General features: G+C 40.7%; 3 protein-coding genes across 4 annotated transcripts; 2 read left to right on the top strand and 1 right to left on the bottom strand.

The window, feature by feature from the left end:
• Nucleotides 1–487: 487 nt before the first annotated feature.
• On the bottom strand, nucleotides 488–4963 carry LOC119732006 (60S ribosomal protein L22-like). The gene is made up of 4 exons (XM_038205356.1): nucleotides 4870–4963; nucleotides 2881–3015; nucleotides 1595–1716; nucleotides 488–1043 (listed from the first exon to the last, which is right to left on the bottom strand). The coding sequence occupies exons 1-4, from the start codon at nucleotides 4876–4878 to the stop codon at nucleotides 899–901; spliced, it is 411 nt and encodes a 136-aa protein (XP_038061284.1). The 5' UTR covers nucleotides 4879–4963; the 3' UTR covers nucleotides 488–898.
• LOC119732005 (G protein pathway suppressor 2-like) lies at nucleotides 4568–18656 on the top strand. 2 transcript variants are annotated; one of them, XM_038205355.1, is made up of 12 exons: nucleotides 4568–4756; nucleotides 6389–6514; nucleotides 8939–9045; nucleotides 9258–9379; nucleotides 10201–10277; nucleotides 11142–11227; nucleotides 12411–12540; nucleotides 13541–13753; nucleotides 14879–15012; nucleotides 15791–15898; nucleotides 16005–16112; nucleotides 16908–18656. In XM_038205355.1, the coding sequence occupies exons 2-12, from the start codon at nucleotides 6421–6423 to the stop codon at nucleotides 16998–17000; spliced, it is 1272 nt and encodes a 423-aa protein (XP_038061283.1). In that variant the 5' UTR covers nucleotides 4568–4756; nucleotides 6389–6420; the 3' UTR covers nucleotides 17001–18656. The 2 variants fall into 2 exon arrangements, with proteins under 2 accessions (XP_038061283.1, XP_038061282.1); XM_038205354.1 differs by lacking the exon at nucleotides 4568–4756 and adding an exon at nucleotides 5100–5233.
• Nucleotides 18657–19089: 433 nt separating this feature from the next.
• Nucleotides 19090–19884, top strand: LOC119732644 (agrin-like). The gene has a single exon (XM_038206267.1). The coding sequence runs from the start codon at nucleotides 19387–19389 to the stop codon at nucleotides 19867–19869; it is 483 nt and encodes a 160-aa protein (XP_038062195.1). The 5' UTR covers nucleotides 19090–19386; the 3' UTR covers nucleotides 19870–19884.
• Nucleotides 19885–27533: the final 7649 nt, after the last annotated feature.

Consider the following 27533-nt stretch of genomic DNA (forward strand, 5'->3'; position numbering starts at 1 on the left):
ACCAATCACAACGCGGATTTTGCCTAGTCGCTTCCATTTTAAAAAGATGGGTGAGCAAGGAAAACGTAAGAGCAAATAACTCTTTCGCCGCTTTGAATACGGGCAAGTTAAGCCACGATGGCCTTGGTGAAAGGCTATTACAATATACTACTGTTGCAAGGCGGAACAAAGGCCCCCAAAATTGGAAAAGTTCCACCAATCTTTCCACCCATCTTTCCACCCAGCCCTCCAACTCATTTTATGCAAGAGTTAAACCCTATTTTATTCACTGGAAAATAATTCATGCATTTAAATCATGCCGATCAAACCGAAACTTCTTTGCCCACAAGAGGCATTTGTTTGAAAGAACAAAAAAAATTACAAGATATAAATACCAAGCAAATGTATCAACACTTTTCTTATAAAAAAATCACTTTTTATAAAGTTGATCAAATTTAACAAAAATTCACTCAATACATTAAAACAAACTCCAGTATCCACACAAGTCTAAATTCCTTGTGGCAAAGTCTTATGCCTTTTATTCCGATCTTAGATACAAAAGTTCCTGCAGATGTGAACAGTGCTCAAAAGCATAAACGTGAACTTGCCAAACCAGCTGAAGTGACACGGGGAACCTGCGTGAATGCGACTGCCAAAACCTAAACACCATGCGCCACAAAATATGACAACGCTGCGACTGTTTGATTGAATTGTAAATTGATAACTCAGATATTGTATCAAACCGATGCAGAGTTTTTCACAATGTGCATCATACAATATGACTGCACAATGACATGTTTTATTGCAGACTGAGAACTGAGATATTGTATCTTGAAAATATTGAGAGACCGAGTTAGGATATTTGTTATAATTGTTTGGTTGGTTGGAAGGGCGTGACGTCCGGCGCAATTTCTTAGATTTAATCTTCGTCCTCGTCTTCATCTTCTTCCTGGTTGATCTGGAAGTAGCGGAGGTCGTAGGTCTCCTTGCCCGAGGCGACGACGCGAAGCCAATCACGGAGGTTGTTCTTCTTCAGGTACTTCTTGGTCAGGTACTTCAGATACCTGTTTTGTCAGGATGAAAATGAAAAAATAAATAACTAGAGATTTGTGTTTGTTGAGTTAACAAACGCTGGGTGATTGGGCTGAAAACTATTTTATTATTGCGCAGTTAATGTCAGAACAGAAAAAAGATCATGAAATTCAGCCTTTCCGGTAAAACCATTTGATCAGGATCTACGTGCGCCTGCGCTTGTTGAAAAATTGACAAAGAACTTTTAAAAATACATGTAATATGAAGAACACTTAATGGAATGGCTAATATTCGATTAATTTTTAAGAAGAAATTTGAGCTAATAGTCCTCATGAAAGCTCTCAACAATAGTGGCTTTCAACAAAAGTGTGGCATTTGAGATAATTTGAAAGTGGCCTTCAACAAAACTGCGGCATTGGACAAACAATAAAACTAAAATAACACTGTGGACATTTTTTCATCATCTGCTCGAGACTATTCACATTTTTTGAATATTTGAATCGACAAATTGCTATTCGGATATTCGGTTGATAATCGAATATGTGGTAGATCCGGCATAGCCTAGGTATTCCTATGCACGCACCTCTTGGAGAAGTGGACATTGGAAGTAATGGTGAGTTTACTCTTCTTGCGCTCGATGCTGACGTTGTTGCCAAAATTCTTGGTCTTGCCGTCCACCTTGATGCGGTCTTGCAAGAACGTCTCCTGTGATTCGAGGGAAGGGGGTGGGGTGTGGTCGAAGCAGAGAAAGGCAAGGTAGGTTAGGGAAGATGGCCCTAACCACTGCACCCCTGAAGGGGTGCGTTGCTCCCACAAAGGGGTGCTTTGTTTAGGGAAGAGGTCCCTAAGTTGGACTAGGAATGGTCAACCCTAATCCACAGAGAAACACAGTTAGTACAGTTTTTCGTTAAGTACAATATTTAGTTAAAAATCAATTATAAAATAATTGCTTATAAAGATTCCCTTTTTCAGAAATAATATTTACGTTTTATTTTTGCACCTTGAAAGGTGTTGCAAACTAAACCGTACGTCCCCAAAAAGTGTCCGTGCAAATATTTTTGAAATAACATAACCACAAAGCATAATTTTGAATTTTTTTAATTGTTCAGACACTGCTAATCCTTGGCCTCAACTCCTATGAGTTCTTGTTTAATTTCCCTCAAGCCTCACTGCACAATGGTCAGTTGATCACAACAACTTTTTTGGACACTGTGACCAAGTTCCTTGCCTTAATCAATTTCAGTACTGTGTTAAAGGGAAAATACAACATTTGCAAACATCAACAAATAAAACTACCAAGTCATTCTGAAATACCTTGCTGGACTGTTAGTGAATGACAGTGTAAAGCATCCTGTAAAATCATGGCACCTGGTATACTGTCATTTTCAAGAAAAGTGGTATTTTTGTATCAATTTTCAACGCAGATCGGCCGATCAGCGTTGGAAAAAACTGGCTTTTTTTCAAATACTGGTCCCAATTGACCATCGCACTTGTTTGCAATCGATTACAAACCTATGAACGGGTACGAGCCAGCTAGACTGGTTCCCTGACCTTACAATTCCCCAATGTATGTAAACTGCTCTGTTTCTTCTTATATAGAGTCAGGGAACCAGACTACAGGAAAATGATTGTTTTTCTTGGTTTTTATAGCATTTTCGAACCCAGAACCTCAAAAAAGTAAGTGTAACTATATTCGCTATATATTTCCAACCCCCCAATTCCATCCATTTCTGAAAATTACAGCAAAAGCAAATGATGTATATTCCCTTTAAGTAAGCTGTGTGAAATCCTTCATGATATGTAAAGGGCTGCGGTCGGGGATTGGAATCAAGTTTGTCTTTGGAACTGCTGAGGGCGCACTCTACTCACAAAGTTGGCAGCGTCCATGATGCCATCTTCCACCGGCAGGCTGGAGTCGATGGTGAAGTGAAGGGTCTGCCTCTTCTTCTTCCCCTTGACCACAGGCTTGGCGCCCTTCTTGTTTACCTTTGCTTTTGCTTTTTTCTGGGGAAAAAAAAATGACACTTTCTGTCAATAACCGATCACAACATAACCCTGTTGGTCAACAGCCTAGCCTATGTGTGTTTAGTTGCGGAGAAGCAAAAAAAAAAGGAAAGATTTCCATATATAGTATATGAAGTTCACTCAACACCCTGTGTACAAACCCTATGAGACTGGACTGAAAAATTCTAAGTGTTTTCTAAGAAAATGCTTGTATTTTCTCACTGCTCAAATTGACTTTGATGACATGAAATTGCTATCTGGGGGCTTGTTAGTCAATACAGAGGAAAATTAGTAAACTTCTTATATGGAAATCTTTCCAAAAAAAAGTGTGAATCCGTACATTTAAAATTCATTTACTGACTGAAGCGGTTCAAAAGCATAAGGCGCTAATTTTTTAGTGCTGTGCATGTTGGGAATTAGGACAGGTTCAATTCTCCTATGGACAGTTTTTGGGTGTGTGAATTTTTTTGGGTGGTATTTTTCCGCCCAATGACAACATTTTCCTCTTTCATGTTAAAAATCAAATCCTACTTTTTATTGAAATAATTTCATCTTTTCTGATTCATGGACTTTTTTTTACAAAAGAGGAAGTAAATTTGGAGAAATACAGTGTTTCATCAAACGAGTGTTCAAGTAGCTGTAATTATCTAAAAATAGGCGCATTGTCATTACAAAATTATTCCTGACTACAATAATACAAAATTATTCCCGACTTCAATAATTGAAGCGGTCATGTTGGACAAATCTCTCCAAATTTACCTTGAAAATTAAGGGTAACGGGATAACTAGACGTCTAGAGGGGGAGTTGGAATAATTGCAGAATACCGCGCCACTCGGAAATACACCCCTAAAATCACTGGCTACGAGGTTGGAATCACTGCAAAAGAAACAATTCAAGTCCATTGCCAGCTACGCGGATACTGAGTGGGGGTCCATTATTTGAGAACGAAGCAACACAAAATGAATGGGAGTTGCTGAAAAAATTCTAAGTCCAAACCAACCACCCTGTTGGCGGCTACGAGGCTACGGAGTGGGAGTCCCCTTGAATATGCTTGAGAACGAAGCAACACAAAAGGAATGGGAGTTGCTGAAAAAATTCTAAGTCCAAACCAACTACCCTGTTGGCGGCTACGCGGTCACGAAGTGGGAGTGCAATGGAGCATGACGCATACTCGGCGTAGTACATACAAGTAGCGCTGAGAATGTATATTGAGGTCAATCAGCCGTGACCTCGTAGCCGGCTACGAGGCGGATAGATCGAGTGGCGGAGTATTCTGCAATTGTGCCAGAAGATTGAATGGGCGGCTATAATCAAGTGAAAAAACAGTCCAATTTAAGATTTAACACTCACTAAATGTGCAACTTTTCAGAAAATTTATCATGCATCATGAGCTGTGCATGTGTTGCTCATTTATGGGACACAATTCTCAAGTCATGACAAATATTCCTGAAAAAAAAAAAATCTTAAAGCAAATTGGATGGGATATCAGTTACATTTTCAATCAACTACAGTTTGTGAAAATGCCTTCTTTTTGAGATGGATTTACATATTTAAGTACGGCCTAGGACCGGGGGTTCATTTTCACTCCACGCATACCACGTGCAACGCCATTAGAATTCAGTGGTGGCGCCCTTCCCATCGACCATGTCGGCCGCATTCGCGTATGCGTGAACGATCTTGCGAAATCCTACAATTTCACCTTGTAAATTCCCACTAAATACAGGTTTAATCCACCCAAATGTAAGCCCAGAGTATACACAGTTAGTAGGAGATATCATATAATTAGTCTACGCTAAATATTACGACCAAATTATCCAATAAATTATCGGTTTTTCCGTGCCGCGTTCACCTACCGCGGGCATTTTGTTCACTTGCAGGATAAAAGAGACCGATCTTTGCCCGAGTCAATCCCAACACAACCGAACAGTTGGCGAACGTCATCGGATAAACGAAAAACAATGAATGTTTCAAGAACAATTATTATTTTTCAACAAAATAATAATTTTCTAAACTTAATTTGAAGTAAACAGTAGATTTGGGGATATATTGCAGATTCGTTGTCTGATAACTTCCAATTTCTTGTATTTCCGGAGAAAGCCGAAGTTTACCGAATCGTTTCCCTTCAAAGATGGCGACCATTTGAGAATCCTTTTCCTTTCGGTGGCAGCAAAATTAAATCGATTAACACTGCTTGCTCTTATTCCCAATTCAGTAAAGGTATGTCCATATCCATTTGCTGTATTCTTTCCTTTCACTGAATCAGTTACCTCATTTTTGAACGTGAAGTTTTATAAAATAGGCCCTATTGGATTAATTATGCTATTTTCCGGTAATTGCATCTATTTCGTGATAATAAAGACTGCCACATTATTTCTGACTGAAACTTTTACCCAAGTTTTAACTTAGATGAATTGTTAATGTTGTAACCTGGAATTAAGTTATAGGCACAATTGCAGAATACCCCGCCACTCACCTATCCCACCTCGTATCCAGATACGCGGATACGGAGTCACGCTTGGATGCTCAACCAAAACCACACGCGTACGCCACCCCATATCCCCGTATCCGCGTATCCACTTCCCGGCACCTACTTTGGACTTAGACGTTTTTCCCCAAAACCACACGCGTACGCCACCCCGTATCCCCGTATCCGCGTATCCACTTCCTGGCACCTACTTTGGACTTAGACGTTTTTCCCCTGCTCCCCATTCAAATCACATTGTCTCTGCCTTCGTTATATTCCAACATGGATATATGGATGCTTCGTTCTCAAAAATAATACAGGGCAATAGCGCCCTCTTTAGACCCTCCAGCGCTTAAATCCACCCCGCATTTAATGTATCCGCGCGGGTATCCACTTCCAGACATCTACATGTACTTTGGACATTTCTGCAACATTTTCCGACTGCGTAGCCATTTATTTTTAGGGGGTAATTTTCGCGTGGCGGGGTATTCTGCAATTACTCCAAGTTATATAATAAAACATTTAATGTAAAACTGATGTATTCATAATTTATTTGGTTAGTTATGTTCGGTCCTAGTCCTAACATGCCTAACCAGCTAACACTAACAGACTAACAAAAAAAAGTAACATGCATCAACAACTTGAACAAGCGTCACTGGCGTCAACAAACTTCAACGGTCGTCAACCCAGCGTCAACAAATTTTGTAGAAGTTTTGGAAAATCAAAAACAGCTGTATACGGTAGAAATGGCAACAAAGAACACCTTCAGCATATAAATTGATGTAAAAACTATTTCAAAAGTTTTTTTTTTCAACGCGAAACGTGGTAGGAGGGTTGAATAAATTATTGCTGATGTTAGATACAAGAGTGTCCATTTACTGTCCATTTCAATGTTTCTGTTTATGCAGTTTCTTGGTTTCTCGTTTTGGAACGGAGCACCATGCCAGGCCTTCTGGATCGGCCCAAACTCACACAGGCAATGGCTGCCGCACTGCGACATCACATACTCAAAGAGCGGGAACGTAAACGGCAAGGTAAGCAACGAACTACACAGTACAAGTCAAACACCGGTCACATCCCAAGTCAAGTCATAAGCAGCAGAGTATGATCGGTGACAAAGAAATTCCTATGACACAGACTACTTGAAAAGCTTGTGATTTGATGCACTTGTGATTAACTAGAAAAGGCGGCTCGTGATGATCTATGATGACTTTTTTTCAATTCTTTAAAGCTATAGTCCATCATTTGCAGCCATCCGAAAAAGTAACTGGCGTATTATTGTTGAAAAACGTACTTGGTTGAAAGATAGTAAGTGGACTAAACTCCCTGTGAAATTAATCTTTCTGGCAAGCTATCATTTTGAAGTAAGGCGAAGTAAAAAAAAAAACATGTTTAGCGTCCCCGCCCGCTTCCTTTTTAGAGGCCGCCTCCTTTTTTTTTTTTTTTTTTTTTTTTTTTTTAAAGACAAAAATTGATAAATTTTAACGATCTCTGACGAAAGAAATCACATTTTTAGACTTTTATACCGTGTATAAAGCTGTGGAAATAGTCAATGAGTCCAAGTGGCGGCCATTTTGAAAAAAACTGGTAACCATCTTGAAAAATAGCCCGGCTGCGTTGTCTTGAAAAATGTGTCGGGCGGCCATTTTGAAAAAAAAAAAAAAAAAAGGGCCTCCTCCTTCCTTTTTGTCAAAGAGGCAGGACGCTAAACATGTGTTTTTTTTTATTTTGCCTAATCAACGAAAGAAGGCCTTTCCAACGGCACGTCTTAAGACGCACCGTAGGAAAATTTAAATTAGTAGTTCGTTTTGTTATTCGGCGCAGTGCGCGCAAGCATTGGAACGACGCACAGGCGCGCGCGGTTGCTATAATTCGTCGGATCAGTGCGCGACATCGCGTATAGCTGCAATTCAAAACAATTCAAAACATGATTCAGCAACTTTTGATTTGAAATTGAGATCCTAGAATGCTGTTTTTCTCGGAATATACAGCTGAAGCTGAGCTGAAACTTCATCAGGTTAGTTGTTCAGTATCCTTCTTTAGATTTTGAACACTTTTGTTGCTTCAAACGAACAAAATGCACAAATTACAAATGATGGACTATATCTTTAAAGTACTTGCCAGATGAGGAAATTGTTGGACTTTGACTATTGCAATGCTTGTCTAAACTGTTACTTCTTTTCTCCAAATGTAACATTGATGTTTCAGTGATGGAGTTTCAGTTAGGGTTAGGGTCACATTAACCCTAACCTTCCCAAATCCTCCAAAATCCTCTCTGCAAAATGGGGTATTTTGCAGGATTGAGGCCATAAGGCAAAAGTGTGTGGCTGATTTTGGAGGATGCACTGTGTCAAGGTCTTGGGCCGGACCTTGTGTTGTTTATGCTCAGCCGTGCATACATTTAGGCCTAGATTATACTTGAAATCCTCTGCACTGCTCCAGGATGTCACTGGCCGAGCCTCAACATATTGACAGTGATTGCTGGAGGATTTTGCAGGATTGAGGCAGTGGTCACCCCTCCAAGGACCACACTCAAGAAATAAAGGAGGATTTTGAAGGATTGAGGCAGTGGTTACCCCTCCAAGGACCACACTCAAGAAATAAAGGAGGATTTTGCAGGATTGAGGCTGTATGCAATTTTTACATGGAGACAGTTGGAGGATGTTGCAGGATTGAGGTTGCATCCTATCAAAAATGCCTAGGGAGTTAGGGTTAATTAATGTGCCAATCATCAGCTAATTTTGACCATTTTATACATATTTGAAACAGTCTACAGCATCGAAAATTAAATAAGGGTTTCAGCTGAAAAAATATAGAAATTAAAAAGCTGCTCTGCCATGTCTGCTAAAAGCCAGAGTGCTCAGAATGAAAAATTGCGTCAATAAAAGACCCATTTGCTTATGTCATGGTACGGCACTAGCACTCCCACAACAATCAAGGCTGCTTGGGAGGTATTTGTTTCCATGGCATTAAATGTACACGGTGCAGAGATGCTTCTTTTGTCGTTGAATTCTCAAGCTTCCCATCATTTCATTAATTCTGCCAGGGAGAAGATCTGTGTAAAAACTTTGTATATCTCTCCTTTGTTAAATCCTCAAAATCAAACGTGCTGTCAAACAATAGGCCTAAATTGTTTCAATTCAGGAGCGAATCCTAAATCGAAATGTGTGAAATGCATTCACTATGCGCAATGTAAGGCACAAAACAGTTGTGTGATTGTAGAGCTGTACCTTGACGTCATCAAAATGGGCTTGTAGCAGATGCTCCTGATGGCTTTTGTTGTCCTTCTGGCTTTTAGCAGAGCTTTTTTACTCTTTGTTTTTACAGTGGAGACTCCTTTTATTTAATTTTCGATGTAGTAGATTGTTTCAAATATATAAAATCTTCAAAATGAGTCGATGCTTGCCACATTCATGTGACTAATCTTAAAAGCAAGACTTTTAAATTGGTTTTAACAGAGGAGGAAGAAGCAGATAAAGCCATTGAGAGGAAGAGAGAGGAGGCGGAGCGTCTGAGAAAGAAGGCGGAGGCGGAATCATTATCCCTGGAAGAGACCAAGGATCAGGTAGGTTGATAATTGATTGATTGGTAACAGTGTAGAATTACAAAACTCAGCTTTTGGGGGAAAGTCCTATAGTTTGCCCCAAAAAGTATGAAACATTGGAAATTAAACACGTCTCATTCTCCCCAAATCACATCCGAAGTGTGTAGTCTCTTGTCACAGTTTTGAGGGTATTTTTTCTTCAAATTATTACTTTCTTTGCCTTTTGTTTTTAGATTAAATCAATGGAAGAGAAATTGAAGTCTCTTCAAACGGACAAACATGAGCTGTTCTTGCAACTGAAGAAGGTTCTGAATGAGGGTGATAACCGCCGACGTCAACAAATGAAGGAGAAGAGGTTTGTTTTCTCAGTGGTACTTGAGTCACTTGGGTTGAGTCTAATTGTGAGTCATTGAGTTTCTTGAGTTGAGTCTGAGTCCAAAAATTTGAGTCATTTGGTTTGAGTGCGAGTCTGAGTCACTAATCACTTGGTTTGAATCTAGTCTCGATCTCGAGTCACTTGGGTCAAATCCAAGTCTGAGTAATGAGTCACTTGATTTGAGTCCCAAGACTGAGTCACAAAAAAACAACTGAGTCCTGAGTGACATGGGTTGAGTCCAAGTGCGAGTCTCGACTCAGTTGAGTTTAGTCTGAGTCCATAAATTGAGTCACTTAGGTTGAGTCAAAGTCTGAGTCAAAAATCACTGGGTTTGAGTCCAGTCCAGGTCTCGAGTCACTTGGGTCGAGTCCGAATCTGAGTCACAAGTCAGTTGGGTCACATCCAAGTCCCGGTCGTGAGTCATTTGGTTTGAGTCCGAGTCCGAGTCATGAGTCATGTGATCGAGTTGAATGCATACATGCGTATATGCAGTAGCCCCCAAATCAGCAATCAGGACTCCACAATTACCTGGACTCACAAGTCACATGTCCTTAGTTTTCAAGTCCAAGTCACGATACATATTGTTTTAGTCCGAGTCTTTTGTCGCTGTCGCTCAAGTCGAGTCCGAGTCACCGAAATTACAACTTGAGGCTGACTCACGTTCGAGTCCCGGACTTGAGTCGTACAACTCTACATTTTAGAGAGATTTTGAAAAGAGGCACTATCGTTTTGCTTGCTGGCATGTTTTCAAATCTGTATCATTTCTTATTTATACAAATATTTGCCCTTTGACCTTACAGTGACTTGATGGTTGCTATGGGTCATCACCAGTATCACCCTGCGATGCACATGCCAGGACCACACATGATCGTTCAGGGTAGGTTATTAATTTTGGCGTACCTTCCCAAAATGACTTGATATTGATTGTCTCAGGGGAGTCAGGTTGTCGTAGCGGCACTTTCCTTGCCTTCCACCATTGTGATCTGGGTTCGATTCCTGCCTGGGCCAATCTGTGGATTGGGTTTTCAGTCCCTACTTGATTCTGTGGGTTTTCCTCAGAAAATTCTTGTGGGGGGTTTTCGTCCCACATCTAAAACTGTAACTTCTTTACCTTGTCTTCTCTTTACTGGGCCCCATGGGAGACCAGTGGATTCCACTGAATGGGCTACCCAGTTAAAATAAGAATTAAAAAAATTTAATAAACCAGAAAATTGCGTTAGCAGTTAAACAAGAAATTGAAAAAAACACACCGAATATTTGCAACTTTTTTTTACTTTGCAACCTGCCTGCCAATCAAACAATGCGCTTTGACAAATTCGATCGCGACTTTTGGTCAGGTGACTACGATAGCTTGGCCAAGGTCGGTCACAAGCACTGTGCCAAATACACACAAACCAAAGGTGGCGGGGTTTAAGACCAAATCTTGAGCGGTCCATTGTCTTGAGCGTTCCCTTAATTATGTTTTTCCTTTTTGTAGCATGATTAGCGAGAAATCTCTGCTTACTGCAGCAGAACAATTCCATGCTTACTGTAAGCGTATTTCACGGGTTAGCCAGGAATTTTGGCTTCTGCACATGCGTACATCCCATAACTTAAAGGATTCTGTGCTTACAGGGTATCGCAGAATTTTTCTGCTACCGCTGTTAGCGCAAAATGGTAATCGTATGCGCGGAATTCTGTGGTTAGTAGAGGTATGAAATTCGGCCCAGTTTTATGGTGACATTTTTGGCTATGAATACAGGTGCCCATATGCAAGGCAGGCCTGCCATGTTGGACAAGGGACATGTGTACCGAACAGCAGCGCAACAACCTACGCAGGGTGTCCACGTAAGTGCAATTTCAGAGAGAATCAGTTTCTTTCTTAGGGCTGTGCCAATTAGGGGTAAGTTCAAGAATTAGAGTAAGTCCAATAAAAGGTTCGCTTATTGTCCCATAAGAAACGCCATGGTTTCGTTTATTACATAACCATCGCAAAGACTAATAACTTAAAAATTCTTGTGGGTTTCTCCCTTGCAGATGCCCAACAGTAGAATAAAAAAGATTAAAATCCATGAACATCTTAGGTTAAGTATGGGACATAGTGTGTGTGAATTCTTGGACTTGCCCTCTACAGAATATTATATCTGAATAGCATTTTTTTAATTCAAATATTTGACTGAATTTGAGCAGTCCTGAGGAGATGATGAAAACATCCACAATATTATTTGAATCGTATAAGTTGTTTGGTTTTTATCCCACTGGCTTTCAAGCCAGAAAGGGGGATATTGCGATCGCGTATTCCTTCTGTGTGTCTGTGTACGTTTGCTTATGGTGTTAATCGAGGACACATACATGTACGTGCAACATCATAGCTGAATCGAGGACAGGCACCAAATCGAGATCCTGGAAAACGTGTACAAAACCAATGAGAGCTGTTGTGAAAAAGTTAGAGTACAACCAAAGGAAAAGGGAAGAGGAACAAAAGAAAATCCTCGATTTTCACCATAAACAAACAACTTGTGTGTCTGTGTGTGTGTGTATTCAGTCATCAATCTCAACCGAACCTGAAAGGTTGTCTGTGGAGAGAAGGTTGGCGTAAAAACAATCCTTTCCAATATGGATATTTACGAGTCCTCTGGAGAACTATAAAAGGGGTACAAAATTTTGACATGGAATTGGGAAATGAAGCAGGACAATAATATCAAGTTGTTTGTCCTATTTTCCAATTGTACATTTCCTCCTCATTGTTGAGGATTGTGCTTTTACAGAATTTAAGACTTTCCAGGCAAATTTGACAGATTGTCCTTACTAACTGTCTGTATACAAACTGCCAGCATGCCAGGGGGATAGCACAAGTTTTACTTGCAGTATTTTTTATTGTTTGTCAAATGCCACACTTTTGTTTTGCCACTTTCGCGGATGATTTGAGATCTCCCATGAGAAATTTTAGCTCAAATTTCTTCTTTAAAATTGGTATTCTGGTACCTCCCTTTTTGTGTTATTCGCTACCTCCTTTTATATTTTATTTTAGGGTGTGAAGAGAAATCGTAGCCCGTCTCCGCCAGTGGTTGAACTGTACCCTCAGCATCCAGTGCAGCAAGGGCCGTATGCCCAGGGGCCGTACGGACAGAGCCAGGCCTCTCATGGCTCATACAGGCAAGGTAAGCAAGGATTACAAGTGAATCACAAGTGAATCGCAAGTGAATCCCAAGTGAATCACAAATGAATCGCAAATGAATCGCAAGTGAATTGCAAGTGAATCACAAGTGAATTACAAATGAATCGCAGGTGAATCACAAGCGTTTCACAAGTGAATCGCAAGGGAATTGCAAGCGTATCACAAGGAATCGCAAGTGAATCGCAAGTGAATCACAATGGAATCACAAATTAATCAAAAGTGAATCACAAAAGAATCACAAGTGAATCACAAGTGAATCGCAAGTGAATCACAAGTAAATCACAAGTGAATCACAAGTTGAATCACAAGTGAATCACAAGTGAATCGCAAGTGAATCACAAGTGAATTGCAAGTGAATCATAATTTGAATCACAATTGAATCACAAGTGTTTCACAAGTGAATCGCAAGGGAATCGTAAGTGTATCGCAAGCGAATCACAAATGAATCACAAGTCATCGCAGGTGAATCTCAAGTGAATCGCAAGTGAATCACAAGTGAATTGCAAGTCAATCGCAAGTCAATCACAGTTCAATCACAAGTCAATCACTAGTCAATCACAAGTCAATCACAAGTTTAATCACAAATCAGAATCATATGCTCAAATAGGCAAGGTAAGTAAGACAGGAAGCCGTTTTCAAGAAATTTGACATAGTAGTGTCGTCAAGGTTCTTGTGATGGATCACGAGACATCACAAGTCCATCACAAGTGAGTCATAAGATGTCCAGTCCAAAGTCAACTCGCAAGCTATTCGGTAAACTGTGACAAAAGCATTCCTATGTTTTTATTCATCCCGTTACTTGTGACTAGACTTGTGAATTGACTTGTAATTTACTGGTGATTTTGCAATTTTACAAATGATTATTGACTTCCCCGTAATGCATTGCGGGCAAAAAAGGATTTCAAACTCATGTGGTAGCTTTTTTTACATTGCAATCACTTGAATTAAAAAAATGGTTATAATTACACTGCTTATAATTACAGGCCATCAGCCTTACAGCACCTCACAAGCCAACTCCAGCTATGTCAACCAATCGGCGACCGGCTATCCACCTGGCCAGCAGGCAGTGCATGCTGGGTATGGAGCGGGTAGCCAATCAAGTGCCAGCAAATACCGAGGGGAGTCAGCGTTCAGCTCCTACCCGAATCACTTCGTGCCTCAGCAGACCCCACAGGCTTACCAGGCTCAGCCCCATCGTAAGTTGCGTGTGAAATTTTGTCACATTAGGCTCTCCATAGTGATTTTGCAGTAGCACTATCTTTCTGTATGTGTAGGTAGGCTTTTCATGATGTAAACAAAAGGTGCGAATTCGTTTTGAGATTCTACCAATAATGTCTCACAACTGCTAATGGAAAATGTTGAAACACCCTGTTTATTTCAGTGCTGTTATATTCTACTTTTCAATGATAGGTTTTTGAGCCCAAAACAGTGCATTCTGGAGCAATTTTGGTTGAGGACCATTAGTCGTCTAGTGGTTGATTCGTGACATACTTACGTCTGCGTACTAATTGCAACTTGCGAACGCCACATGTCAACCTCTGGTCAAAACATCATCACAAAACTTCTTGATCCCGGTTCACTTAGTATTAAGTAAAGTCTGTCGCAAGCCAATATGGCGCATCCGGCCAGCATTTATTTCCAGTTTCCTTGGCATGAAACGACTGAGAATATTTCTATTCCCCCTGTATGGGATGCCAGTCCATTGCAAGTTACGCCCCAACTAATGCCGGTACCCATTTATACTCCTGGGTGGAGTGAGGCAAGTGGGGTGAAGTGACTTGCCCATGAACATAACACACGGCCAGCAGCTGGATTCGAACCCCTGACCCTCTGTTCACGAGTCAGAACCCTAACCACTAGGCCACACTCCCCCTGCTTGCTCCCCTGGGTAGAGGTAGGCAAGTGAGGATAAAGTGGCTTGCCCAAGGACACAACACATGGCAAGCAGCTGGGTTTGAACCCCTGACCCTCTGTTCACTAGTCAGGAACCCTGAGCACTAGGCCACACTCCCCCTGCTTGCTCCCCTGGGTAGAGGTAGGCAAGTGAGGATAAAGTGGCTTGCCCAAGGACACAACACATGGCCAGTGGCTGGGTTTGAACCCCTGACCCTCTGTTCACGAGTCAGGAACCCTGACCACTAGGCCACACTCCCCCTGCTTGCTCCCCTGGGTAGAGGTAGGCAAGTGAGGATAAAGTGGCTTGCCCAAGGACACAACACATGGCCAGCGGCTGGATTTGAACCCCTGACCCTCTGATCACGAGACAGGAACCTTAACCGCTAGGCCACACTCCCTTTCACTCAGATTTGTGTGTTGTACAGGTTATATCCACGGTGGCCAGTCAGCCTCTGCAGCCAGCATAGCAGTGCACCAGCAACAGACAGTGGACCAGTCTGTCAAGCAAGGTCCGTATGCTGATGAGCAGGGCCACTACCAACACAAACTACAGGGCCAGGTCAGTCTTTGGGTATTTTCTAAACCTCGGTTCGTCTTCAGTGCTGGCTTCTGGAGGTTTTCGGCCCCGGATTTGGCAGGGCTGGGTCAATTATGGGTGCATATTCGGCTTCAGGATTATTTCTGAGACAGACATGTAGCCCAGCTGAACACAGAGCCGGACTTTCAAAATCACTTTTGGTTTCTATATTCTATGTAACAAGGCAACTGTTTCGTGTATCATTCATTTTTTCCCTAATAAAGCAAGTCACTGTTTCATGTATCATTCTTAAGTTTCTGTACTGCACCATGTGACTTTCCTGTATCATCCTTTTTCCCCACTACTGCTTACCACTGTTTTACTGCTGTTTTAATGTGTCACTATCTTGTTTACCCACTGCAGCATGTGACTTTTTCCTGTATCATTCTCTCCTTTTACCTCTTAGGCATACTACTGCTCCATGTATCATTCTCAAGTTTCCCTACTGCATCATGTGACTGTTTCCTGTATCATTCTCTTGTTTGTCCCTCTGAGGCATACTACTGTTCAATGTATCAATCTTAACTTTTCCCTTTGCATCATGTGACTGTTTCATGTGTCATCCTCAAGTTTCATCACCGTATCATGTGACTGTTTCCCGTAGCTTTCTCTCATTTCTCCAACAGCATCTTACCACTGTTTCTGCATCATTCTCGCATTTGTTCTATTGATCAATAACTATTTCATGTGTCATTCTCCTGTTACCCTCTGCATCATGTGACTGTTTCATGTATCATTCTCTTGTTCTATCGTTTTGCAGCATGTGAGACAGATTGCCGGTGCCCATCCACAGGCGCTTCATGCCCAGCAGGCGCTCCTACAACCGCAGGTGCAGTCGCAGGTGCACCTACAGCAGCAGCAAGGAAAGGTAAAACATATCATTATTTTATCTCTTTTGTTGGTGTTTCCAGTAAGAGAGTAAATTCTTGTTCTGCAGACATGTTTGCAATATTTTCATTGTTTCTTTTCTGCAGCCGAGTATGCCATCTTCCTACACACCCAGACGGAAGCCTGAATCACCCATATACCAACACAAGAAACCTAACCAGCAACATCAGCAAACACAACCACAGCCACATGGGGTGAGAACAACACTCCCCCCACCCCCACCTCCGCCCCCCCCCCTCAAAAAAAAAATATCTTTGGCCTAAAATCCTTAAAGAGGTCCGTGCTTTTTGAGTGTGGCACCATAGAAATAAATTTTAAAACTGAATTAATTATAAAATTTGTTAGCATTACAGACGTTATAAACTTTCCATTGAAACATTGAACGAACAAATTGATCCACGCTAAGTTATCAAGTTTTTTAAATTCAGCTTTTGAATTGGGAGCCGGACAATCCTAATTCAGCTTAGGCTTGACTCACGAGTTGGACTTAAGTCGAAATCCATGCACAACACACACTGACATTGCAACTCAGCCCTGAATTTCATCATCAACGTCGTGCCCCAAGTGCAACAAGTGCCTTATTAACACGCATACCAATTCCGTGTGTGTACGTGTATGCATACAGTACAGACCAAGGGCAACACCCGACTCTGGGCAAGTCGAAATTCAGCTCGAGCATGAAACACACGCAACATACAAAGCTCTTGTTTTGAAGGAATCAGTGCCTCTAAATGCTAAAGCAACCAACTTATTCGTTCAAGGTCATCATATTCTTCGAAAATTCATTCGGAAAGAAATTTGAAAAGCACGGGAATACTGACTTTATTAGATGTACTGTTCTTGCTCCTCACTGGTTAAATTTTTTTGTCCTAAAGACTTTTCAATTTGTTTGTTTAGTTTTAAAGAAAAAAAATACTTTATCTATTTTTGCAACTCTCGGCGAAAATGTTTTCATCGGGTAACCATTTTTCTCGCCCTTTTTTTTTTAGACGAGTTACCAGTCCCCCCAGCAGGCTCAGAGGCACGGTAGCTACCCAACTTCACAGAGTCAACATCAACAGGGCAGCAATAGATTCTACTGAGTAAAGGGATTAGCCATAGACCAGCAGGGGCGGAGTTAGTGTATTAAGGGGGTTGATAATGGACCGAATTGCTGAATGTTGATAGACTGTTTCGTTATGCCTTGCCACTGTGCATGTGAGCAACAATACGTGCAGTAGAGGCAATGTAGGCAATTGTAGTAAAGTGTCTTGCCCAAGAACACAAGCACCATGTTCCCTATTATGGTTGAACCCACATACTATCGCACATTGGTTGGATGTCGTAACTGTGCATGTGGGCAGCAATACATGCAGTTGAGGCAATGTAGGCAATTGTAGTAAAGTGTCTTGCCCAAGAACACAAGCACCATGTTCCCTATTATGATTCGAACCCACATACATCGCACATTGGTTGGACGTCGTAACTGTGCATGTGGGCAGCAATACGTGCAGCAGAGGCAATGTAGGCAATTGTAGTAAAGTGTCTTGCCCAAGAACACAAGCAACATGTTCCCTATTATGATTCGAACCCACATACATCGCACATTGGTTGGACGTCGTAACTGCATGTGGGCAGCAATACATGCAGTTGAGGAAATGTAGGCAATTGTAGGAAAATGTCTTGCCCAAGAACACAAATAACATGTTCCCTATTATGGTCGAACCCACATACGATCGCACATTGGTTGGACGTCGTAACTGCATGTGGGCAGCAATACATGCAGTTGAGGCAATGCAGGCAATTGTAGGAAAATGTCTTGCCCAAGAACACAAGCACCATGTTCCCTGTTATGGTCGAACCCACATACATCGCCCATTGGTTGGACGTCGTAACTGCATGTGGGCAGAAATACATGTAGTTGAGGCAATGCAGGCAATTGTAGGAAAATGTCTTGCCCAAAAACACAAATAACATGTTCCCTATTATGGTCGAACCCACGTACATCGCACATTGGTTGACGTCGTAACTGTGCATGTGGGCAGCAATACATGCAGTCGAGGCAATTAAGCAATTGTAGGAAAATGTCTTGCCCAAGAACACAAGCACAATGTTCTCTATTGTGGTTCGAACCCATATTATGGGTGTACATGTACTACATACACCCCGAGGACAGACAGACGAAGGGAAGATAACAGATTCTTTGTTGCCCTCAATGTTTAGTGTTGCAACCCACAATTAGCGTAATGGCTTTGTAATGCTGTGAATATAAATGCCATAAATGTGTTTTATTTTGCAAAGATTGTTGTGCATGTTTGGTAAGAAAATACTGGACTACATATACATGTAGATGTAATGATTTTTCAATAAAATGGCTGCATTTGTGTTCATGGTCTTGATATGTAACTCACACATTTGAAACATTCAGAACTCTCAAAATGTTTATTATAACGTTGCTTGAGCTAACAAAGAAGATGCTTGACAAAAACATACTTTCATAAGTCATACATATATACGTGTAACTATACATTATATCAAGAGTTTTTAAAGATCAAGTTTCGGACGAAGATCTCTACATTTTAAGTAGCATTTTGTTGTACATAATAAGCATATTTACCACATTTTGTTATCTACAATTAACCACTCACTTTGAAATATACCAGAATATCTCAATGTTTGTAAGAAAACAAGTAACCAGTTTGTTTATATTATTCTTGAAATAAAGAACTGTCATGTTAATGCCAGAGTTTTTCTTGTAATCTTCTTTGCTTTGTTTGATCTTTGATCTTTTTCTTTTATTTTTCTCTGCAAAACGACTTGAAAAAAAATCATGAATTTTTTTGAATAGCCCAGTATTTTGAGCTGTAAAACTAAAAAAGAGAGTATTTCGAAATAAAAATATAATACATAGAAATAAATGTAAATAATATATAAAATCACATTTATTTAAAAACTGCACTCTTCATATATATATATATATATTTTCTTTTCTAGACAAACTGCCCTCTTTAAGAACGCCCCGCCCCCTCGAAGAAAAGCGCGCGCCAAATTCATGCATTGAGAGTCCAGGAAATGATTGCATAATAATACGACAGAGGGCGTTCCATACAATTACCAGCAAACTTTTTTTCTTGGGGGACTCTTGTGGGTGGTCCCCTATCGGATCTGTCATCGGTAGTGTGCAACATCTGGGGTACGGGCACCAGTTAATCTGCACCTGTGCATGCGACGCGCCAGTAAATGTACCGGCTGCCCATTAAAACCGCAAAGTTTGGGTGGGAGATATACCACGCGTAGTTCGTCGCTGGCTGGGTGTAGATCACTCGACTTTTCTGCCCTTGTTTTGGCATAAAAAGTCATCAACACCCCGATCAGACTGTGCAGGTAGCCCAGTAAACTAGCTTTAGATCTCGTGGTGGATTTGTTGGAGTGCAGTCGCACTGAGCACTTCTATTTGCCCAACTATCAAACTTGATCCGGGGAGTGATAATGGATCACCGTGTTACGCTGAGCGTGTTGCTGGCCGTGATTTGCGCCGTAGCCCCGGCGGGCTCGCAGCCGCTGCACGGTCGGGTCAGACCCCGGCCAAAATGCACCGATGCCCAACCCTTGGAGCAGCGCACGGAGCTGGCCAATGTCATCGTGTCTGGCTACGTCGGTAAGGTGATGCGGAAACCTAGGACCCTCCAGTACAACTGCGAAGTTCAAATTGTCCGGATTTTCAAGGGGGAGGAGACGGTCCACAACGGCATCAGCCCGCCGATGGACCCGCAGACGAATCAGATCATGGTGACCGGCTTCGGAGACCCCGCTATCTGTGATAACGCTGCACATGTCGGAGATGTCAAGCTTTTACTTCTGGATCGAGATCGTAATGGATTTCTCAGACTGAACTCCAGTCTTGTGAGAATTACGCTGGGAAACTTGGACATGACAAATGCCTTTGTTAAGGGTAAGTTTCTGTTCTGTTAATTTGATTTTTTTCTTTTGCCATTTGCGTTGACCCGTTTATTCTGTGTTGAATTCCCCAATGTCTGCAGTTGTTGATCCTGATAATTATTCGATCATGTTTATTTGTGTTATATTATGTTCTTGTGTTTTTCTTTCCAATCTTTCTGGGTTTGTGATTTTATACATTGTTTCAAATGTTTTGTTACGTCCATATTACTTAGTTGTTCGAGGCCTTGGCTTATGCCGTGATGATGATTTGATTCTGTGGTATATTTTACTAACAATTTTCTTCATTTTATACTAACTTAATTTAAATGCTTCGTCTTTTGTGCCTGACAATTTTCTTCGTCCTTATTACCCAATAGCAGTTTTGGGTGTGTGTGGGGGGGGGGGGGGGGGGGGGGGGGGGGGGGGGGGGGGTTATGCATAATTTTCCATCAAGTTATCTACTTTTGTTTCAAATTTCTCTTTTACAGTTAAACAAGTCATTAAATAATCGTAAAAAAATATTACATTTAATACATGATAAATGTTTGAAGAAAAAAAGGTTTTGCCCTGATTTCATTACTTTAAGCATGGAGACAAGTTTACAAGATTTTCGACATCCTAGTCAGCAACTTCTGCAATAGCGCTACATGCCATTCCAAAAAATTAATGCACCCCCCCCCCCCGAATTTGTGTTCGCATTTTGTACCAGTTACCATGGTTAAAGGAATGTTTCCTTTGTTTAAATGTTAGTCTGACTCTTGACATGACACATGATATCGGCCGACATCCATGCCTGATCCCTCATGGAAATATTTAATCCCTCGAGTTCTTTCCAGCTACTGGCTCTTTTTAAGTTTTGTCCAGAATTTTTTCTTTTTTTTAGGGGGGGGGATGTTTGGAAAAACATGTTTGGGTTAAACAGCAAATGTGTGATGTTATGTGACTTGTGCAATTTCTAAACATAAATCAATTGTTTTCACTGAGGTTAACATCCCTATGTTTTAAATCATTCCTGTATCATGACTGCACTTGACTTTTTCAAGTGCCTTCGGGGCAGTGCTGGTGATAGTCCCGACCATTGAATAATTTTGTCTCCATGGTGAAAATGGGTCGAGGAGTTTAATACTGGTCTACAGGTCTTTATTGAATCAACTTCGTTCTGCCTTTTATCAAGAAATTTAAAAAAATTTGGAATGATGTCTTAAAGGAAAGATATGTTTTCATGCACGCTTTCAGTTTTCTTGCACATTTTATTTTTAAGCTCCAGTGGCAGGAGCTTCTGCATAGTGTACATGTCACTTGGCGGTTGGTCTGTCTGTCTGTCTGTCTGTCCCTGATAATTGACCAAAAATTTACCAAATGCCATGCCGTGGTCATAAAAATGCACCCTTGCCGAAAGTTTTTGGAAGACCGGCTTTGTTTCGATCAGTGCGCATATGCGCGTCTTATTCGCAAAACGGGCCAGAGCTTTTAAATTGTGCACTCGCGCTTGTTTCATAAACACTGTAAATTGCATGTTCACTTTCTTTGAACCGATCAAAGAACTGCATGTATTAAGTTTTTATGAATATTATAGTGGAGTTTCAACTCTTCTTTTTTCTGAAGAAAAAAAAAGGTCACAAAACGAAAGCGTAGGCCTATCTATTCTCGGCTGCTCAGTGCTGCATGGTTGCAAATCTGCACATTAATAATTTTACGACTTTGCTTTTGTGATTAAGTTATCGGGTTTTTATTGGCAGGCTTTTGTGATAATTTCTGATTTATGAAATCCATGCAGGCCGTTAAATGTCTGTATTGGTGTTACACAATCCAACAGGAGTAGAGTTTCGAAATCATTCTAAAAACGTGATTGATTCCACAGGATTTGAAAGCTAACTACAACGTCCCGTCATTCACTGAACGCAGTCATTTACTTGGACTTTGAGGCCTAACAAGTAACACAGGGTGCTTAAATATTGTTGTTAGCGCGACCAGGTCATTGGCTGTGCAGGACAATTGGTTATTGAATGGAGTTCCCCCATAGGAAACAACCCGCTCCTCCTCATTGTCATCTTATCAAAAAGGGGTCTTTGCTTAACATTTTTGACAACACAATACGTGTATAGGGGCTAGTCAATACAGAGATAATGGTGGAAGGACTCCATCAGCATTAGCTGTAGTCGGGGGATAAAAAAAAGCGGCTTGGAAAGTCGGTGCAGTTCACCACTCACTAGAACTGTAGTGCAAAATTGTGCCCTGTCTGTGAAAAATGACTCATTGTGTAGTGTGATGCGCGCATTGCCATTAACTGTTGAAAAGGATAAAGGTGCAGATCAGTAAATAAGCCCAAAATTGCTAACACCTGCCAAATCAAGATTTGTATACTGTCAATTTCTTCTCCTGATAAAAGAGTTTTATGGCCACTTCGCTTGAGGGTTGGTAGAAATGAAGGGTTCAAGCTCAGCACCGGTCTTTGAACTTTTATTTCTGTGAAATTTGGGACATTTTAGACTGAAAGTCGCTCTATTTTGCAATGTAGTGGAAGGATCATGTTTCAAAATGGTGATGGATTTCAGGACTGTTTTTACTGTTTTAGGGGGGATCATCTTTGGAGAGAAATATCACCTGAAAGTCATTTTCAACCCCCCAAAAATTGAACAGATAGTGAGAGATGGTGAATCAAGCTTTAATTTGATGGGTGTCTTGATCATCTTTGAGAGTGGTTAGTATTTTTCCCGATTTATTTTGGATTGGGGTGTTTATCACTGGTGTCTATGATAATTTATTTACTGGTCTGCACCCTAAAAATAATTGAAAGTTGGGTGTTAATATGAATTTAGCTAAATTCAGTGTAATTTGGTTAGAATATTTTGCATGCAGAAATTTTGCCCAGAAACAATTAATTCTTGTTAAACAAGTCATAAACAGATTTTGTTGTAGATTGCAATGTTTGTTGGCCTTTTTGTGCAATTTCTATATTTTCCAAAGCTTGTTTTCTAAAAATTCTTTAGTGAGACAGTTAAATGTTAGATTTTACATCTAGTAAGGCCCGTTCAATTTGTGAACACAAATGCGAGGCGAACTTGCCGACGCCACAAACGTTCGCTGAAAAACTAGCTGGAGCTGAAATGTGCTCAACTTTTGTGAATTCACAGCACGGATACTTGCTGTGACTTCACAAATTTGCATAACGCATCGAGTATGAACGGGGCTTTAGAGGTGTTACATATAATAAATTATATTCAATGAATTGTAACAATCAAATTATCTAACATCAATTTAATTGTAAGGTGTTTAGTCAGATAGTTTACAGTAGGCTACATTTCAAGAGCTCATTTTTTTCAACACATTTCTTGGCACAAACACCAGAAAAATCTGATTTATTAAAACATTTTAGTAAATTTACTTCAATCTTAAAATTAAAAATTGTAAAAAGTTCTTTTTGAGCTTGTCAACTTACATAGGCCAATATTCGTGTGTTAATTTCAAAAATTGCATCGTTAAGGCAGCATCATGAATTCACTCAAGAATTTAAGGCCTATGCAACTTATATAAGATTCAAGAAATCCCCAGAATTCAGCATGTGGCAGATTTCAACGTGACGTTTACTACAAAAGTTCTAGACTGCCAGCTACATGTACACACAGGTGTGTAGGCCTGTTTTTACCCAACAGACGTATTCAATAAATCATCCGACAATTTATGTGTTTCTTTCTTTTAGTGGATAAAGATTAACAACCTCCCCGATTTTATGTGTCAGTGTTTCCCAGATAATCCAGATTCCAGATGGGAAAACAGGTTTCAATGACAATACAGTCATGTAAAGAAACATGAATATTACTGAATTTTTGTGAAGTTTTACTGAAGTTAGGATAAGGCTTTGCTTGTGTTCATTTTCAAACTCCATCTTATTGTAAACACAAAAAGTATGGTACAAATCTTGATTCTTTAAAACTTCCCCAACTCCATCAAAATCCATCCCCCCCTCCCCCATTTTGGGGATTTTGGTAGGCAAGCCACGAGTAGCAAGTCCATCAAAATCCACCTATTGTAGTGGTGGTCTTGTGGTGGATTTCAGCGGATTTGGTCCTGAAGCATTATGTGAAGCAGGGTCAGTGATGGATTTTGGCGGACTTGGTCCAGTACTTAGAAAAATACACTAGGGAGTTAGGGTTAATGCTTATAAATTTCTTTCATTTAGAATTTTGGTGCTGTATTTGAAATGTTTGCAATTTTCCTACTTTACAAGTTTGTTCGAGAACCAGGAGCAACGCATTTCTAATATTTTAGGCTATGAAACTTCCACCTACTCGCCAGGCATTAATTTACATGCTCTGTCTCCAGGGCTGTCATTGGTCGTAATTCAACCACAGAATCCCACAGGGGTTTATGTTATGCTTGAATGTGATTTTGAAGTTTTTTCTTTTTTTCCGGCCAGCCAGGCGACGCCTCATAGGGCAAAGTGTGTCACATTATGACAGCTTGTCAGCTTACCTCAAATTTCCAGCAAACATGTCATAGCCCTTTCAGTCAGGCCTGATTTGTAACCTACTAACCTACCTCTCTGCACTTTTTTGTACGGAACCGTACGAGATCCTCTGAAATTTCTGAAACCTGGTACAAAGTAGCACATATTGGTTGCACTTCTACTTTCAAGAGAAATATGGGGTGCGTTCCACTTGCGTGACGTGAAAGTTATCTTTAGTCTACAGAGGCCCCTATGAATTAGGCAAAGCCATGGTTTACCGTCTGATGTATCGTACCATGTAAATTTTATGCGATCCCGCGCACCAGCCACTAGTCCTTATTAACTGTGACATCATTTCAATCAGAAACGTGGACTAAGCTGTGAATTGGTCAATTTGGATTCCATGTTTTTATAATACAACGGGTTACGGAAGACCCGATAGAAGGTGCCCGCTGAATGGTCAGAATCTCAAGGTCAAGACACAGTCTTGTTTTGCATCATTAATCGCCGAATCTGCTCGCATACATCATAGACCCTTGCTGTGAATGGGGAATATTAGACTATAATGGGTCCCAAGACTTAGTGTCAGTGTGTATAACAGCTTTTCAAATTTTCGAAAAACGAATCGTGACTGTAAAACTTCGTCGGTGATTATTTGAAATTTTTTAGAGATATTTGATGAAGAAACGGTAATTTCAGCTCTGACAGCTCAGCTACATGTAGTGTGAGTCGGTCATCTTAGCAATTTAACAATTGTACAAAAATAGGGACGCTCTGCACGTGTACCAGAGATTGTTTCTAAATACATCTTGGAAACCAATTACCCAATTTCAGGGGTATAACAGTAATACACGAGAACCTAAAAGTATTATTTAAACAAGGAAACACCCTATGGAGAGGCAATATGGCTAATAACAGGGCCCTTATTGTACATTTGTTCGCACTCCACAGTCTCCACTTGTTGAAAATTAGCAACGATGTTTCGTTTATTAGTTAGAACACCACAAAGGAACTTCACAGTTTGCTCTGTGGGTATTCCCAGATGATTGCAAGGTGTACTCGCAGATTTTTCCAGTAGCCAACGACTTCCTCTATTGTTTCCTACAATGAATCCCTTCTGTCAAGTACTTCCTGCCAACCCCCCCCCCTCCCCCCTCCATGCAACCCCCACAGGAACGGAAGGTTGGCTGTGAAGGCAGAATCCATTGTGAGTCTTGTAGGGGAAAGGGGGTGTTTTACTGTTTAGTGTTCATTAAAAAAAGGAGTGAAATTTCTTGACGTATACACTGAAGTAATTGCGCTCTGTGAATGGTTTTTGAAAAATAAAATGACACAAAGGAAGAACAAAGTCTTAGTATTTGTGGCATTTTAATGTATTTTCTAAGTCTACAGCGTTTCAGAACAGGTAATTATTTGTTTGGAATTTTAACTACATCATCATCGCTATACTATTAAGCCTGTGAAGCAGATGTTTGTTAACAAAGTGGGCAACGTCGTGGGCGACCCGCCCGCGAAGTAGGCGCCTCTCCCATAAAGTGGGCGACTGGCGGCAAATTGCCTCCCTTGCAAAACGGGTGAGGTGAAACCTCCTAAGTTAAAACAAAAATATCCCTGTTTAGTTTGGTTTGATTCATATTTTCTGTCCAGCTACAAATGGCACAATTCCTAATATCCCAAGTTTATGGAATGTTAAATTCAAATCATACTTCTTCGAAAACCTACCAGTATAAGGATTACATTGTATTCGTATTGTCATCAAATAAAATATAAATTTAAAATAGACACAGTGTACTACAGTTATTCAAAATTTGAAGTTAATAACACACATCTGTTTACCAGACATAGGAATCAAAAGTATTAAAGTGACATAAAAAGTATTAATGACTGCCATATTTACCTGTGCTAATTAAAGGTGTAATTTTATACTGTAATGTGATTCAAATGATACACAAACCCAGAAGGAATATTTTTAAAATGTAATACATTTTTGCAAACAATTTTTTTAAACTGTAATCATAATCTTGACTTTAATTTACGCAAATTTATTTTAAAAAAAATGTTAACCGGTTGTATCACTCCCAGGGAGCACAGTTAAATATATTATTTTGCAGATTATTGAATTTCCGAATTTCTCTGATGTTTTCTGCATTCAAAACCTGCACGCCCCAAGCCTGAATATCAGACATATTGATTTTCCAAAATGCAGCATTCCAAGCAGGAAACTGAGTCGGCCGTTGTATAATGCAAGGCAACATGTCTGTCACCTGAAATGAGTGGAGCCTGAACCAGACACGAACTCTCTGTTGCGTCTTAAAGCTACAGTCCATCATTTGCAGCTGTCCAAAAAGTAACTGAAGTAATTATTGTTGAAAAACATACTTGGTTGAAAGATAGTAAGGGGACTAAACTCCCTGTGAAATTATTCTTTCTGGCAAGCTGTCATTTTGAAGAAATCAACGAAAGAAGGCCTTTCCAGCGGTTAAGACGCACCGTTGGAAAATTCCGGTAGTAGTTCGTTTTTTTTTATTCGGCGAAGCGCGCGCAAGTATTGACATGATGCACATGTGCGCAGTTAATAATTCGTCGGATCTGTGCGTGATATCGCGTAGCTGCAATCTGCTCAGTGAAAACGTGTCTCGGACGCTGAATTCAGCCCCAATTCAAAACATGATTCAGCAACTTTTCATTTGAAACCAAGATCAACCAAGACTGCTGTTTTTCTCTGAATATACATGTACAGCTGAAGCTGAGCTGAAACTTCATCAGGTTAGTTGTAAATAGCACCGTTCTTTAGATTTTGAGCACTTTTGTTGCTTCAAAGGAACAAAATGCACAAATTACAAATGATGGACTATACCTTTAAAGGTTTCATGACATGAATTTTACACTGAAACACTCTTCAGTTTTAGGGGTTAGCTGTCTAAGGGAGCAGGCCAGTAAATAGGCCGAAATCGCCTACGCTGGCCAAATCACGATTTGCATGCCTTCAAGTTTTTTACTATTAGGCCTACTATTAGAGCATTTTGTGGGCCAAATTGCTCTATTTTGAAATGGAGCATAGCAGTGGCGTCACCAGACTTTTCAGTCTGGGGGGGCACGGGGGGGGGGGGGGGGGCACCAGCATTTGATGGGGGGGGGCACTTAGGTGGATACGGATCGCCGTCCTGGGGGAGGGGTCTAAGGGGAGGGGGTACCCCCCTCCCCTTTGGAAAATTTTCGCATACGGAGGATGGGCTAGATGCAAAATGGT

Source organism: Patiria miniata, unplaced genomic scaffold (assembly GCF_015706575.1).
Source record: "Patiria miniata isolate m_02_andy unplaced genomic scaffold, ASM1570657v1 HiC_scaffold_24, whole genome shotgun sequence".
Lineage (NCBI taxonomy): Eukaryota > Metazoa > Echinodermata > Asteroidea > Valvatida > Asterinidae > Patiria > Patiria miniata.

Excerpts from the sequence above, each read along its gene's own strand:
- LOC119732644 (XM_038206267.1), top strand. The coding sequence starts at position 19,387 with ATGGATCACCGTGTTACGCTGAGCGTGTTGCTGGCCGTGATTTGCGCC.
- LOC119732006 (XM_038205356.1), bottom strand. Across the intron at positions 1,717-2,880 it reads TCATGGACGCTGCCAACTTT|GAGACGTTCTTGCAAGACCG; the intron begins GTGAGTAGAGTG and ends CTCGAATCACAG. Across the intron at positions 1,044-1,594 it reads AATGTCCACTTCTCCAAGAG|GTATCTGAAGTACCTGACCA; the intron begins GTGCGTGCATAG and ends CTGACAAAACAG.
- LOC119732005 (XM_038205355.1), top strand. The coding sequence starts at position 6,421 with ATGCCAGGCCTTCTGGATCGGCCCAAACTCACACAGGCAATGGCTGCC. Across the intron at positions 6,515-8,938 it reads GCGGGAACGTAAACGGCAAG|AGGAGGAAGAAGCAGATAAA; the intron begins GTAAGCAACGAA and ends TGGTTTTAACAG. Across the intron at positions 10,278-11,141 it reads ACCACACATGATCGTTCAGG|GTGCCCATATGCAAGGCAGG; the intron begins GTAGGTTATTAA and ends CTATGAATACAG.